Here is a 16,794-nt window from a genome sequence, read left to right as displayed (position 1 = left end):
CCTAACAGCCGGTAGGGTGTCAAGTAAAGCAATGTCTCTGCCACAGACTTGAATGTGAAATACTTGAGAAAAGTCTGACACAAAAGTCTCTGTAACCAGGGGACATAGACAAATTTAAAGAACTATCATACGGTACCAGTGTCTCTCAGCCTGTCCGGCGATACCGTATGAGTGTAGATCCATGAAATGTCCTTCAACTGAGCCTCCAGTCTCCTTCAGAGAAACCAGCATTGTGCCTGGCCTTCTCCCGAAGAGTCCTCCCCTGGATGCTTCTCCAGTTGCTGGGTCTCTCCTTAGATGAGACGGCACCGGACCACCTTTGATTCCTCAGGCCTCGATATCCATTCAGGCCTGTCCCTGTAGTTACTTCGCCTCGGGCTATCCAGCCCTGAGACTTGAAATTGCATGGATCCGCACCCCAGGCCAGGAGGGCCAGGGGGGCTGGTCAGGAGGACCAGGACCAAACAGAAAATATCTTCTGGACCGGAACCCTGAAGCACATGAAGTCAGTACCTTAAATACCACCTCCCAGAGTGCACAGCAGGAGAACACTCCCACTGGGCTGGTTCTGAGAAAACGTGGCACTCAATACACCCAGCTAAGCTGCGTTCTACCACTTGCCAGCGGTGACAGCGACACCTGCGGCCAAGGAGAACTCAGTGCAATCCAGCCACACTGGCACTGAAACCATAATTTTGCAAAATTAGCCTTGAAACCCAACTGTGGTTTCAGCAATATTAATTTTCAAAAACATATAGCGCATGCCCCTCAGGAGCCGGCGCTACACTGTATAATAATAATAATAAGGGGCTGTAACCTATTATACCGTGTGTTATGTATGGCTTGCTGGCTACAGAGTGAGGGGTGTGATTTATGTTGAAGTGGGTGAGTTCACATGTACAAGCTTAGTGTACCTCCCAAATTCACTCCCATCCCAAGGATTCATGGGAAATGTAGTCTGATTAAAGTGTAAAGAGAGGAGAGAGGATTTGATGCAATCCCTGTTCTAAGAGATCCTCCCAGTCAGAAAAGATGATATGTTTTTTGAATCACAGAGCTGACTTCTGGAAATTGAATCAGTCATATCTCTTAAACTGTAAGAAATTTCATAAATGTAATCACTGTTTAGTGTTTTGTGTGGGGGGTGAACTAATGGGGGATTTTTTTTTAAATCCCGGAGTTATGCTTTAAGGAAGAGCATATGCAATGGCAAAAAGTGTCATAACTAATATATGTGAAGAATACTGAAAACTACGTAAAATGTGTATTTCATTACGTAAAGTGCTGTGCAAACTGTTGGTGCTATATAAAAACTGTATAATAATATTTCCTCACAGCTGATCAGTGATGGCAGCGTGGTGTATGCAGAAGCTCTGTGGGATCATGTTACTATGGATGACCAGGAGCTTGGCTTCAAAGCTGGAAGTGTCATTGAAGTGATGGATGCCACAAACAAGGAGTGGTGGTGGGGGAGGATCCTAGACAGTGAAGGATGGTTCCCTGCAAGCTTTGTCAGAGTGAGTATTGAATCTGATCAATGTCATGATATGGAATGATCACTGTGTGAAACTATTAGTATGTTATTAATAGAAAAAGATCAATAATGCCTGTAGAAGGACCATCTCCTCACCTCTATAATGAAACATCCATGTGTCATACATGATACATCTTTTTAGGAGTCAGGGCCCACCTTAACAAACAAAAAATAAATAAATAAATAAATAAATTATATATATATATATATATATATATATATATATATATATATATATATATATATATAATATATATATATCAACTGCTGTATTAACAACAATATTTCATATTGGTACCAGCCAAATTTAATTACTTAAACATGTATGCCAGCCTTTCTCAACCTTTTCAACACAGAGTAACCCTTGAAATAGTTCTACAACTCATGATACATTAGTGTGATGGTCAGTGGGAAGAATGGTCCTTATACTTGTGGTCACTGGGAAGAATTACCTCCTTACAGATAGCTAAAAAGATCAATGTTGTCAGTGGGAACTTATCTGAGAGGCAGAAATTGCCCAATGCTGAAGGAACCCCTAGCAACCTCTGGAGGAATCCAGGTTGAGAACCACTGATGTATGCTATCGAACATTTCTCATGCCTGTAGAAGAGCCATCTCCTCACCTCTAAAATGAGACAACCATGTGCTATACATGTGTATCGTCTGAATAGGAGTTAACGTCCTATTTAAAAAAAAAAAAAAAAAAAAAAATATATATATATATATATATATATATATATATATATATATATATACCTGTATATATATTTAAATTACTGTAACAACAATATTAGATGTTACTACTGGCCAAGTTTAATTACTCAAACACGTATGCTATCATACATGAAAATATGTGTCATGCCTGTAGAGAGGTCTTTTCCTCCCCTCTATAATGAAATTTGTCATACATTGTATATCTTTCCATTAGGGATCCAGGTCCACTTGTATATAGTCTCATCTGTGGATTTTTATCTCCTAAGTATTTTGAAACATTATAATGATCCAGAATTTGTTACATATTATTACTGTACAATTGTACACTAAAAATGTCTGTTAGATTGGCAGGTGTCCTTTAACATATTATTTGCATACAAGTAAGTACAGTATAAGAAAAGTGACTTGTGTATTTCAGTGAACAGACTGTTTTACTGTACAATACATCCTATAACATACAGTGCCATCTAGTGACCACAGTTTGCATAGCTTAGTTTTATTTCAGTTCTGCATACCCAGCATTAAGAGAATGACCCAGTGCTGCCTCTGAGTTATAAAATAATGCCTTTTTGGTACACAGCTCCGCGTGAACCAGGATGATCCAGTCGATGAATATTCCAGCAAGCCCGGAGACAAACAACAGGATTCCAGGAATGTCTTGAGGCGACACGGTTTTGGCCCAACAAACAAGGACCAAATGAGAACCAATGTGATAAATGAGATCTTGAACACCGAGAAGGACTACATCAAGCACCTAAAGGACATCTGTGAGGTAAATTATTACCCCTAATTCACTGTTTAACGGAAACCTGTACTGAGATAATACATAGGAGGCTATTGCTGTTCATTCTGTTTTCATGCCATGCTTGAAGATATATCATTTGTTAAAGGGCCCTAATGCCATTGGCAAAACATGGCATCAATGCTAGAATGATAATTGCAAATATTGCCACAGTGATTACTTATTAATAATTAGTACTAGAGTAACATTACATTGGAATGCTACATTGATCATTGTTCTTAAACGATAAATAAAGTATTACTAAAATCCAGCCAATGTCAGCTTGCCCCTCCAATGTCAGCCTGCCCCTCCATACAGGCCTTAACAGTAAACATGAAACCGTATCATACAAATATACTAAAAGATAAGGCCTTGTTCTCTATTCAAATGCACAAAGCAAAATGTAGCTGCAGCAGTCATGAGCAGGCCATGTGGTGAAAATCTGCAACCTTGTGAAATAAGAAATACCGTACACACATAAAAAAGATGGACATGGTCACAGCCCCTGGGTTACAAAGAAGATAGGTTCTGTAGGTTTGTTGAATTTGTATGTAAGTTGGAACAGTGCGTAGCACACCCCCGTAGGGACTGCTGATGAACTTGGATCCCCCACTCCTGCACAGCCAGGCACACAGAATCTTCACAAGCACCCAGAGTCAGAGTCTGGGACTTTTTTTTTTTTTTTATTAAAGGGTGAATAACTTGGATAGGGATGGAAGGTTAAAGGATGCCCACCTGACTTCGGCAAAACTTCAGGGACATCTTCCTATATACACCTATACACAGTCTCCTTCACTCTCCTCCAGCACATTCACTTGTTTGCTCCAGCCGAGTCACTCGGATTTATCTGACAGGCTCCCAGTCAGATCAGCAATGGCCCAAATACAGGCAGGAATTCATAGCCCATTTTTCTGTAGCACAGTTGTTGTGAAACAGCTTAAAACTCTCTGTGGCCACTGATCCCAGCACCACCTCTTCAGGCACCGCCAACCTGCCTCTCCACACCAGTCCACCTAGCTGACTCTCGCAAGATCTCCAGGGCTTAAGACTTAAGCACACCGCTGTCTGTAAGGGGAATCGAATACACGTGGCAACCTACCCCCTTTTTTATTCCCCATAGTGTTGACTACTTATTCTGTCCTCTCTCTTGCTCCCGTGCCTCTAGGAAAGACTCCCCCTGTGTGTTTTAGTGCAAGATCCTTCCAGCACCCAAGCCCTGGCGCAAGGCAGGGCACACACCCCTCCCCCCCCCCAGACTAGGGGCCACCAATAGCTTCCTCAACACTGTATCTCCATATTCCACCCAACTGCCCCTGCTGGCATGGCCCATGTCTATTTATGGAGTGGTCTCAGCCCCCTGCCAGCCTACCTCTGATGATTGGCTGAGGATCCATAAATATTCAAGGCAGCTCCTCCTAACATCCTCCCTCTAATTCTACAAGATTCTCCAACCTTCTAGAACTGGAGCAGGCACCAGAGAGCTGCCAGGATTAGTCTCCTAGCCCTGAACCTTAGTAAACGCTGACCCAGATTCCATAGCTCAGGCTTTGCCCTGAGCTAAAAAATAATTTTCATACTCTCACTTCTAGCACACACAAGGGTGCTACACGTGTAACTCCTCTGGCTAGATAGCACACCCCTGTAAGGTTTGTTTTGCTATCTGTGATCCTGGTCAGAAGATTTCACCTCACTTTCTGTCCCTGTGACAATTGGATTTTGACAATTTTTGGTTGTTGTGGAAACAAGGATTGGTGATGAAGCTTCAGTGGAGACCTCTTTTTCCCATGATAACTCTTACAGGAGTGAATTTCCCTTCCTAAGGGTAGATTTCCTCTCACTTCCTGTCGTCTCCATTTGTAAGTATGAGTCATATGTAAGTCGGATGGATGTAACTCGTGGACTGCCTGTACTGTCAAATGTACCATTATTCATTGAATAATTGCTTTCCTATTTGTAAAGGGTTACATCAAGCAGTGTCGTAAAAGAGCGGACATGTTCACGGAGGAGCAGCTATGGACTATTTTTGGAAACATTGAAGACATCTACAAGTTCCAGAAGAAATTTCTGAAGACCCTGGAAAAACGTATTAATAAGGAAGCTCCACATCTGAGTGAGATTGGTTCCTGCTTTCTGCAGTATGTAAGTTCTGGAGTAATGTTTACCGTAACTAACCGTCTCCTAGCAATTATATTATGGATACAAGCCAGGGCAGAACTTTGCCATTGTATTTTTCTTCTAGTTCATTTTTTTGAAGTTTGTGCCTCGTTGACTGTCGTGGAGTATGGTGCATTCAATGTTTCTCCGGTAGCTATAGTCAGGGTAGATCTAGTGCTGTCTAAATCTTCAGAAAGATAGTCATCAAGCAGTGGCAGGACAGCAGGCTGATGGTTAGGTCAGGTGCAGACAAACTGATCCTAAAGTCCAAAGCATTAACAATCCATCAGAGTCAAACAGATATATATCCAAGGCTTGAGCAGGCAGGCACACAGCTTTTCTGATTAGGGCAAATGTGTGCTGCAGATACATGAGCTGCAGTGCTAAGTAATGACCAGCAGGTGGTGATTGCTCAAGGCGGATCCCTACAGTGGACTTTAGCATCTCCAGTTTGTGACATCTATCTCTCCCACATCCCAACTTCTTAGCCCTTGTACACACGGTCGGAGAATCTGTCGGAATGTGTCCTATCGAACCGTGTTGTCGGATAATCCGACTGCGTGTGGTATGCATCGGACTGATTCCGTCGGAATATCCGTCGGACCCAATTTTCCAACTTGTTGGAAATATTTCCCGACCAACTGGTTCGATCGGACATACTCCGATCATGTGTAGAGAATTTTGATCGGACCAAGTGCCACGCATGCTCAGATCAAATTCCTACATCAAAGCTATTGGCTACTAGCCTGAATGTAATCCCATCGTAACGAAATTACGTCATCACGTTCTGAAAGATCGGATTTTTCGACAACTTTGTCCAACCGTGTGTATGCAACAGTTTCGGACAAGATCCGACGGACAAAATCCAACGGATTTGGTTGTCGAAATCTCCGACCGTGTGTACAGGGGCTTACAGCTGCAATGGGCATATACAAAAGGGTGATGACATTTATTGTAAAGGAGGAAGAAATTAAAGTAGAATTCCATCTTAGACCTAACTATCCTTAAAAATGGCCTCTCCCCCCCCCCCCCCCCCAACACCTATTCTGACTATATACTTGCCTACTTTCAGCCTGGTCCAGTCATGTAACCCCCTGTGTCAGCCAACGGTGCCTGCAGGGTAGAGAAAAGAATGATCAACATCGGCTGCTAAAGCCTGGATCAGTGATATCACCCATAGGCTCCTATGGCTCATCCATTGTCGGCGTTCCCTCCGCTCCCCTGCAGCCGCTGCACATGACTGGACTGAGGCAGGCTGAAAACAAGTATGTACATTCTTTTTACATCAGTTAAACATCATAGGTGTTAGGATGGGGAGAGGGAGCATTTTTAGGGCTAGGTAAGTTTAGGCTGGAATTCTACTTTAACCTTCCAAAATAAACTGAAACCTTAATTGGATGTTGACTGGTATAATAGTAAAAGAGGAGCTCCAGTCATATTTCTAAAAATGAACAGTCAGACACTACAAAACCTGTAGCTGATGACTGTTAATAAACAGACACTCACCTGTTCCAGAATCCAGAGCTGTCCTCACTCGAGACCTTTTTTCCACTAATCTTCGGTTTGCAGCGCCGGTATCTTATCTGTGGGCTTGCGGCTTCACAGCCGACTGCCCACTATGCATTGTGAATGGTCACACAGTCTTCTAGAACCTGTGATGTGTCCCAAACTACGGGGAGGGAGGGGGAGAAGAACATCTTCTTGGATCGCCTAGGCAAGCTGAGCGAAAGTGGAAGTGGGTGACTGTCAAAACCAGATACTCCCCCCCCCCCAAAAAAAAAAGTGTAACAGGCTTTAAATCAGAACTTCCTGTTTTGAGTGAAGCTCCGCTTTAAGCAATCAGTTACAGCGAATACTGTATTTATTTCAGCTGTTTTCCAATCATCTTCTTCTTAACAGAGTCAGATTTTTTTAGACAAAGCAGTGCACCACAGCTACGCAGTCACCGATGTCAACTAATCGTCAAATTCCGCATTCAGAGTCTAATGCCACGTATACACGGTCGGATCAGAGCTTGTTGTCGGAAATTCTGACCGTGTGTAGGCTCCATTGGACATTTTTCATCAGAATTTCCGACACAAAATTTGAGATCTGGATTTCAAATTTTCCAACAACAAAATCCGTTGTCTGAATTTTCGATCGTGTGTACACAATTCCGAAGCGCAAAGTTCTACCCATGCTCGGAATCAAGCAGAAGAGCCGCACTGGCTATTGAACTTCAATTTTCTCGTCGAACGTCACCGCGTTCTTGACGTTTGGAATTTTCGACAACTGCGACTGTGTGTATGGAGAACAAGTTTGAGCCAACATCCGTCGGAAAAAATCCATGGATTTTGTTGTCAGAATGTGCGATCATGTGTATGCGGCATTAGAGTGGGCTCAGAATTGAAAATTGACTATAAATTTAAAATATATATGTTTAGAATCTATAAATAAATGTATGAATTAGAATGTAAAATGTATTTAAAAAAAATATAAAAATTACTATAAATAGTGTTTTCTATTTTTGTACATTATATTTTTAACTCTATATGCATTTTATAGACTTGGTTTAATTTTTACATGTTCTTTTTATGTTTATTTTTTTTTCTGTGTACTTATAAATTGTAAATGATACTTATGTGCTGTATATTTGACTGGTGGTTGCTACAAATATTGGTTACATTGTGGTATTTTTCTGATATACATGCTTTTTTTTATATGTCAGCAAACAGATTTTCAGATCTACTCAGAGTATTGCAACAACCATCCGAATGCCTGCACAGAACTTTCCAAACTTTGTAAAGTGAAAAAGTATGGTTATTTCTTTGAGACATGTCGCTTAGTACAGAAGATGATCGATATATCACTGGATGGATTCTTACTGACACCAGTGCAGAAAATCTGCAAATATCCCTTACAGCTGGCCGAGCTTCTCAAATATACCAACCCCCAGCACAGGTAAGTCCAGGGCAAATCAAATTATACAATTTTTAACACCTAGTTCACACATATTTCTTTTTAATTGAATGTCCCATTCCTTTTGGGCAACCAGCCCACTTGACCCATGCCTATGCCTGCTGCATTTCATCAAATACTGTTAAGTCTTGAGTAAAGGTGATGGGGGCAGGCTATGTACTTACCTCTATGGAACATTGTGAAACTTTAGGTCAGTGAACGCACACTTGGCTTCCCTGCTGTTAACTAAGATAATTGGAAAAAAAAAGCGATGAGATAAGTTTATTCCATTTTACCATCCACCCTTCAATATTAAATCCGTAGAGGATTCCTTTCAGAGCAGTAAGATCATGTCTTATTGCTGAATTTGTACTTAATAAGGCACATTCCAATTTCAAGAAGAACTGATTTCAATATAGAGTATATTTTATGAATACGTTAACCAGTTTAGCGTTTTAATAAAGTGATACACCGTTGTTTATTTTCAGTTTATTGCTAGAAAGGATTTTCATAGCTTCCAAAAAGGTACTTTTTTGCAATTGAGACGGCACTCCATGTGGCAGAGGTTCCAGGTCAGTGGACTGAGAGAGTTGGGTCAGCTGAGAAAGTTGGGGAGACCATAGCTGAGACAACTGGAAGAGAGAGTCTTGGGGACCAGAGGGGACCAGGAGTCTTGGAGGAGTGTGAAAGCCTGGAGTGTCAGGAGAGCCCCTTCCTAAAGGCCAGGAGTGGGCCTTCACAGCTTTATACTGCGCCCAAGGCTGAGTGAGCCTTAAGAGCCAGGTGGCTTGGCATTTTCAATTTTGTTGTAATTTGTGGGAGAAGAACCCCTGTGTGGGCAACCCATGCATGTATGAACTTTCATTTTTGTTAATTTCAATAAAAATGGGCTACCATGCCCTTAAATTGAAGTTCCTGTTGGCTGTGAACTCACTGAAAATGTATCTACCACTGAGCTAGACATCCCCCAATATCACAACATCTACAGGGATACCAGTTATACAAAGTTCTTACTACGGTTAGGGTCAAGATTACATACATTTCTTTAATTTTATAAGGTTTTAAACTAATGTTTTATATATATTTTCATAATACTGTAAATGCATGTAAAGTAAAGCAATTAAATGTAAATAATCTTTTTAGTGTGGGTTTAACCACTTACGGACCGCCCACCGTTGTTATACGGTGGCTGTTTGAAGGAGGATATCGTTGTTGTCGCAGCAGCTAGCTGCCATAACCCCAGTATCCTCATCTTCAGGAGGCAGTCTGCTACAAGATAAAAGTGGTCTCTGCGGTGGATTCACCATGAGATCACTTTTATCAGTGGTGGGAGAGGCCCCCCCCCCCCCCGCCGCGATCAGGTGCCCTCCGCCACTTACCGGAGCTTTTGGCAGTGGCGGAGGCGATCGCGTCCTGTCAGTAGCTGGGTATGGAGACGAGTGAGGGGAAGATGGCCCCCACCCATCTCCATACAATTGCTGGATGGAAGCGACGTCAAAACGTCACTTCCACCCACAGCTCTTAAAGGGCAATTTTTTTTCTAAATAATTTTTTTTAAACGACAATTATTTTTATTTTGTTTGCATTTTAATTAAATATGAGATCTGAGGTCTTTTTGACCCCAGATCTCATATTTAAGAGGTCCTGTCATTCTTTTTTCTATTACAAGGGATGTTTACATCCCTTGCATGCAGAAGCGAACGCATACGTGAGTAGCGCCCACATATGAAAACGGTGTTCAAACCACACATGTCACTGCGATTGGTAGAGCGGGCACAATAATTGTATCCCTAGACCTCCACTGTAACTCAAAACAGGCAACCTGTAGATTTTTTTAAACGTCGCCTATGGAGATTTTTAAGGGTAATTCCACAAGCGGGCACAATTTTGAAGCGTGACATGTTGGGTATCAATTTACTTGGCGTAACATTATCTTCCACAATATAAAAAAAATTGGGCTAACTTTACTGATGTCTTATTTTTTAATTCGAAAAAGTGAATTTTCCCCAAAAACGTGTGCTTGTAAGACCACTGCGCAAATACGGTGTGACAGAAAGTATTGCAATGACCGCCATTTTATTCTCTAGGGTTTTAGAAAAAAAATGTATACTGTTTGGGGGTTTTAAGTAATTTTCTAGCAGAAAAAAATGTTTTTAACTTGTAAACAGCAAATTTCAGAAAGAGGCTCAGTCATTAAGTGGTTAAAAACCTTGTTTATTTGTAGAAATGTAATTCTATATGTACAGGCAGTATTGGTCAATACAAAGCGCATTGTAGTTTGTAGTGCTACCCAGCCATTATGCTTTACTGTTCCTCCTCACAATGCAAGTCTATGAGTTGTAAGCAATACACTCCCTTTCCTGTGTGGTTCATATCATATTTAGACAGTCATTAAGCAGGGAGTCAGATTATTATAAATTGATAACCTAAATTAATCTTTACATCCCGTTAACCATACTTGTTTTTTTTTTTCATGTAGGGATTTTGCAGATGTGGAAGCAGCACTGAATGCCATGAAAAATGTTGCCAAACTAATCAATGAGCGAAAGAGGAGATTAGAAAACATTGATAAGATAGCTCACTGGCAAAGTTCTATAGAAGAATGGGAGGTAAGTTTCCTCTCACTATTGACTCATTCAGGACATCTGCGATCTTGAGTCTAAGGCTGGCCATACATTATACAATGTTCTTGTACATGTAGCGCCCTCCTAGGTAGGTGCTAGATTGAGTGTATAAAGTTTTTGGTTTCTCTGCTTAACGGGGAGACAGCTAGGCAAATTTATACGCTGTCTGCTTAACAGGGAGCTGATTTAGTGAGGTGTGCTCTCATGCTGTCTTGGTGTTTCACACTAATCCAATAGCTATGGAGTATATTGGACAGTGGGTGGAAACCTGGCACATGAGAGCATGGATGTCTGTACAGCCCTGGCCAATTAGAAGAGGATATGCCCCAAGGAATGCTGGGTACCTGTATTTATATCTGAAGAGCACATGGGCTCTGGGTCTTCTTCAGAGAGAGAGGTCCAGGTGAGGAGGGGCCCTGACACCCCTCCTCAGTGCAGGCTGCCATGCGACCTCGGGTGGTTGACCTGAGGGCCTGAAACATTGAAGTTGCAAGCCATGGTTCTTGTGAGAGCTGATTGAGGGAGGATGTCTGCAGATTCTGTCTGGTAGTGCTGGAGAAGGCTGTCATGAATGCTTCAGGAGGCTAGCGAGTACAGACCCCCACAGGGGATCCTTGGGACTTTTGCTGTTAGATCCCCCTCTGGGTGCTAGAAGTCAGCTACTGGGTGCAAGCTAATGGGGACACTGGCTAGTGTCTTGAAGAGGCAACGTTTCACTGAGTTCCTTCTGCTACTAAGGGACTTGTTCATTCCATACTGCTGCTGTATGGTCCTAAAGATAATCTGCTACACTGTTCTATTGAGAAAGTTGTCCTTACCTTTAAAAAGTTAATTTGAAGTATCCTACTAATTCCATTCTTCTATCCAAGTTCTTCAAATAAAATACAAAAAACAGTCCTCTAGACTGGTCATTGAAGATAACGAGCGGAAGAGTGTGTTCACCTTGATGTATGAAAAAAACCCTGTAACTGGCTGTGGATTAATCAGTGGGAGGCCAGGGCAAACCAATATTCGAGCGGCTCGGGCAGGAGGAACTGCTACGTACAACTTTCCTTTAGATTTACCAAATCCATATAATGTGAGGTCAAACCTAAAGAAAATTGTATAATGTATGGCCAGCCTTAGTCAGTGTTTCGCTACTAAGGCTGCTTTTAGAACTCACATTTCCCCGGGCACCCCTAATTATAAAAACCCCTTTGTACTATGGGCTATATTGCTTTATTATCAATTATATTACATAATCAGATAGATGCAAAATTATATATCCAGAGTTAAGATTACACAATGCCATTCAACGAGGAACTTATAACAACTTGATAAAACATAATGGTCTTTAGCATTGAGCATACATTCCACATTCAAAATTATGCTACCAAAATTAATTTGTGCTGTAAATTGCCTCCAGCATTGTTCCTGGTTCGTCTTGCTGGAGGCTGCCATTTTGCTGAAGCCAAGAGACCCAGCTGCTGTAAATCTTTAGGCTACCAGCAGATCGGCCTCTACATTTTTGACACAGTGCTGTAAAATAGAGAGCAACTGAGCATGTGCAGAACAGGGTGAGCCAGTGCATTACTGGATATTAAACAGTATAGACACTTGTTTTTAATATTTTACATATACCTTATTGCTATACATGCAAAAAGGGGCCAGCCTGAACTGATCTAGCAGAACTTCATTTTTTGACTAAAGTTACACTCTATTAAAGTTTTACACAATTAAGAGGTTGCAAAGAAAAGCAAACTGTCATCTTCAATTTTTCTTATTTTTCTTATTTTACTTATTTTTGTTTTTTAGCCCTGAGTATAAAAAGTTGAGAAACTAGATAACAAAACAACGGGAAAATTCTTGCTAAGATCTACTTTAAACGTTATAATAAAAGCTGAGGTCTCCATTGTGTGAACCACAATCAAGGCTCCCTTTCAAATGTGGCTCCTCTAAGTGCTGTTGACCTCTACCACTTTGATATGCAAAGTGCAAGAAAGTTATGTTCAGAGCTCTCCATATCTTGTCATCAAAGATTATGTATTCTTTCATCTGTCATAAGGGTGAAGACATTCTGACAAGAAGTTCGGAACTCATCCACTCTGGTGAATTAACAAAGATCTCACAGCTGCAATCAAAGGGGCAACAGCGGATATTTTTTCTTTTTGATCATCAGATTGTCTACTGTAAAAAGGTATTTTATAAAAATTTTTTTGTATTTTTATTTTATTTTATTGTAAGGTTCTTGAAAGGAAAAGAATGGACCTTTTATACTTATATACAGTATATAGAGTCACTGGTACATTTTAGGTCATAAGTGAACTGCTTGTGCCGCTCCATTTAAACATCTACTATTATTGCTGAATTCCAGGATAAGCAAATATTGTCTAAATACTGTATAAGAGTCATGTGTATTCTTAGGCCGCGTACACACGCGGGGACTGTTCGCCCAACTTTGTCCGTCAAACAGTTTCGGCAAACAGTCCGCTCAAAATTAGCATGGACGGACATGGCCACACACGACGGACGAACAGTTTGCTGAAACCGTGCGCGATGACGTGAACGGCACGTACGACGGGACGAAAAATACGACGTCCTATACACTGCATTATAACTTTCGGCGTGTAAATCCTTTCTGAGCATGCGCGGAACTTAGTTTGACGAACAAGCCTACACACGAGGGGACTGTTCGCTGAAACAAGGTTTCAGCGGACAGTTTTTCGGAATTTCCGAAAAACCTTGTTCAGCGGACTGTTCGCTGAAACTGTCCGCTGAAAGCCCACACACGAGCGGACTGTTTGCCGAAACAATGTTCAGCGGACAAAGTTGGGCGAACAGTCCCCGCGTGTGTACGCGGCCTTACTTGAATCTTGGTATGCTTTGTGTAGTTCTTCCAGATCTGTGCCATAATCTAGTTCGAAACATAGGGGTTGATTTATTAAAGGCAAATCCGCTTTGCACTACAAGTGCACTTGGAAGTGCAGTCTTTGTAGATCTTAGGGGAAGCTCTGAAATGAGGGGAAGCTCTTCTGATTTTATCATCCAATCATGTACAAGCAAAAAGCTTGTTTTTTATTTTCCTTGCATGTCCCCCTCAGATCTACAGCGACTACACTTCCAAATGCACTTGCAGTGCAAAGTGGATTTGCCTTTGGTTAATAAACTCCATTGCCTCTGTACATGAGATTGCTGCAATAAAGACCGGTCACTGCTGCTCTTTCTCTTTGTGCAAGGTGACTGGTCTTGTTTCTGCCCCCTTCTATAGTTTTCTGCAGGCAGCCTGTAGTGCAATGGTCTCCATCTGCAGCCCAGGGTCCAGATGCAGCCCTTTGCTTGCCTTTATCCAGCACTTGGGGCACTGTTCCTCCCACTGATAGGAGACACTATTCTGCTAAATGACATCAACAATGCAGCACCAATTCTCCCATTGACACCGACAATGGGGCACCATTGCTCCTATTGACACCAAAAATGGGGCACCATTGCTCCCATTGACACCAACAATGGGGCACCAATTCTCCCACTGACACCAACAATGGGGCACCAATTCTCCCATTGACACCAACAATGAGGCACCAATTCTCCCATTGATGCCAACGATGAAGCACCATTTCTCCCATTGACACCCAAATAGGGCACTATTCCTTCCAATGATATCAATGATAGGGCACTGTTCCTCCCCCTAATACCAAATGTGATGTTCCCTCCCAATGATGCCAGGAAAATTTCCACTCCCGCTGGCCACGGTCCAGCCCCCCTTAATTCTGAAGCACAAAAACCGGGCCTTTTGTTTAGAAAGTTTGGGGACCCCTGCTGTAGTGGATGGAACCTGCTGGGTCCCTTCCACAGCTCTACTCTCTGCATAGGATATGTACAGCACAATGATGATGTCACTGCTGTCTTGGTTTATAAAGGTATTTGATGCTTACAAAGTGGATTTTGTCCTTTCGGGTCGTTTAGAAATATATTTAACTGAAAGAAATTGTGTCTGGAGTTCAGCTTTAGATTCAGTCCAGATTAGTAATCTGTAGTCAAACTCCCTTACAACCCATTCATAGTTCATCTACTCTTCTACAGAAGGCCTTTCTGTGCTGTCAGGAGATGGCAATATACAGGCAAACACCTGACAGCAGTTAAGCTCAGCTCGACTCCCTCAATTACCAATACATGTCTAACGTAGTTAATTTGGATAGAGCAAGGGAGGGATATAACCCGTCAGATTTTTTTTTCACTATCCGTGTCCCATTGTGAAGATTTCCCTTCACTTCCTGTCCCATAGCCACACAGGAAGTGAGAGGAAATCCCTGCAAATTATGGGAATTCCTTGGGGTTTGTTGGTTTAGTAAAACCTATGTAAGGTTGAGTCCTGCCATTTATTTACCAATTCCTTGGGGACCCCCAGGTCACCAGGACTAGTGTCCCCATTGGAAGATTTCCCCTCTGTTACTTTTCTGGGGACAACCCAACATGTGGGATTTTCTTTTACTTTCACTTTCAATGATAATGGTAAACAGGACAAATAGAGAGGGGGAAATCTCCCTCTCGGAGGCACAGACCGCAATAAAAACTGACAAATCCATCTACACTCTCTAATCTAAAACCAAAAAAAGTTATACTTTAAGGATAGCTGAAGCCTTTTATGGGCCCCAAATGATCAGCTTTGCAATGCTGATAATAAATTAGAAACATCTTAGCAATTCTGTAATGTAATATAACCATCAAAAAGGACAAAGGCAATATTCCTTTGGGCCGGTGTCAGTGGTTGCTGTGTGGCATTCAGGGATCTCTGAGAGATCACCAATAAATATTCAAGTCTGTATCAAAGTAATGTGTTACCACTGCACTTTAAAAAATAGTATATTGTAAATTGCCCAGAGGCAGTGATTATTTCTTCTTACATATCCTTAGGACATTCTGAGACGGGACATGTTATATTATAAAGGAAAGATCAACATGGATGACATGGAAGTCATTAACGTAGAGGATGGGAAAGACAAGGACTTTAACATTACTGTGAAAAATGCATTTAAGCTGCAGAGTAAAGTCTGTGATGAGGTTCACCTTCTCCTGGCAAAAAAGCCTGAACAGAAGCAGCGCTGGCTGCAGGCTTTCGAAGAAGAGAGAAAGCAAGTACTTCAAGATGAGCAGACAGGTAATATGACAGAAGAACATTGGGGACCAGGGCTTGCTACTTCTGTACTGGAGCATTCAGATTGTGCATCATCACCTCGCATGCTTGCCGACAGGACTACTCCAGAGCCTCCCCTTTCCCCTGGAACTCCTTACCCCAATCTGTCCAGCTGTCTTCTACTCTGTCTGTCTTTAGGCGATTCCTGAAAACTCATCTCTAAAGGGAAGTGCATCTCACCTCCACCAAATCAGCTCATCCCTCATGGATATCACTTTTTGTATCACTTGCCCATCCCATTTAGATTGTAAGTTCTCACAAGCAGGGCCCTCCTAACCCTCTTTCTTGAATTGTATGTAACTGTACTGTCTTCCTTTTTATTGTAAAGTGCTGTGCAAACTGTAGATGCTTTATACATCTTGTATAATAATACATGTTACCTATGGATCTGTAATAACACACTGATGTCTTTATACCTGTCACTAGGTTTCAGCATTAGTGAAATTCAACGGAAACAAGCAATGATCAATGCCCACAAACCGCGTCCTGCTGGAAAGCCAAAAGGTGAGTGTTCCCGGCAGTGTATTTTGCATGCTAATGCCAAAAAATAAAACTATTTTTAGATGATCGAGTGACTTAAAAGTGTATGTATAGCTCAAACTTGTTTTAGTTCAATCTTATTTAAAGTGTTACTAAACCCAGGGCCCTGCATTCACTATATCTGGTCTCCCACAGTACACAGAACATGGAAATGCAATTATTTTAGTAACTATAAACTGCTAAATACCTTTTCTCACCAGCAATATATAGCAGTCTTGTGACTTCTATCAGTGACCAGTCGAACACTGGTTAAAGCTTGTAGGAGAAGTTTTCATTCTCCCCCGATTGTCCTATGAAGCTGCAGGACCCCTGACCCTCTGTCTGGACAGTGCTGATTGGC

At 41.8% G+C, this 16,794-nt stretch overlaps 1 protein-coding gene across 3 annotated transcripts in view; it reads left to right on the top strand.

The window, feature by feature from the left end:
* The window catches only part of ARHGEF4 (Rho guanine nucleotide exchange factor 4), a 244,430-nt gene that overhangs the window by 211,231 nt on the left and 16,405 nt on the right, over positions 1-16,794 (top strand). For all 3 annotated transcript variants that reach the window (XM_077488366.1, XM_077488364.1, XM_077488367.1), the window contains 8 exons: positions 1,338-1,517; positions 2,829-3,020; positions 4,989-5,168; positions 7,891-8,123; positions 10,600-10,729; positions 12,789-12,920; positions 15,635-15,878; positions 16,341-16,418. In XM_077488366.1, the coding sequence (XP_077344492.1) occupies positions 1,338-1,517; positions 2,829-3,020; positions 4,989-5,168; positions 7,891-8,123; positions 10,600-10,729; positions 12,789-12,920; positions 15,635-15,878; positions 16,341-16,418 (1,369 nt within the window). The remainder of the gene's footprint in view (positions 1-1,337; positions 1,518-2,828; positions 3,021-4,988; positions 5,169-7,890; positions 8,124-10,599; positions 10,730-12,788; positions 12,921-15,634; positions 15,879-16,340; positions 16,419-16,794) is intronic.

The sequence above is a fragment of the Lithobates pipiens genome, unplaced genomic scaffold, assembly GCF_037356315.1.
Source record: "Lithobates pipiens isolate NorthernLeopardFrog02 unplaced genomic scaffold, aLitPip1_a1.2 Scaffold_18, whole genome shotgun sequence".
NCBI classification, from domain to species: domain Eukaryota; kingdom Metazoa; phylum Chordata; class Amphibia; order Anura; family Ranidae; genus Lithobates; species Lithobates pipiens.
The sequence above is the reverse complement of the archived record's forward strand: the minus strand, read 5'-3'. Positions and strand labels throughout refer to the sequence as shown.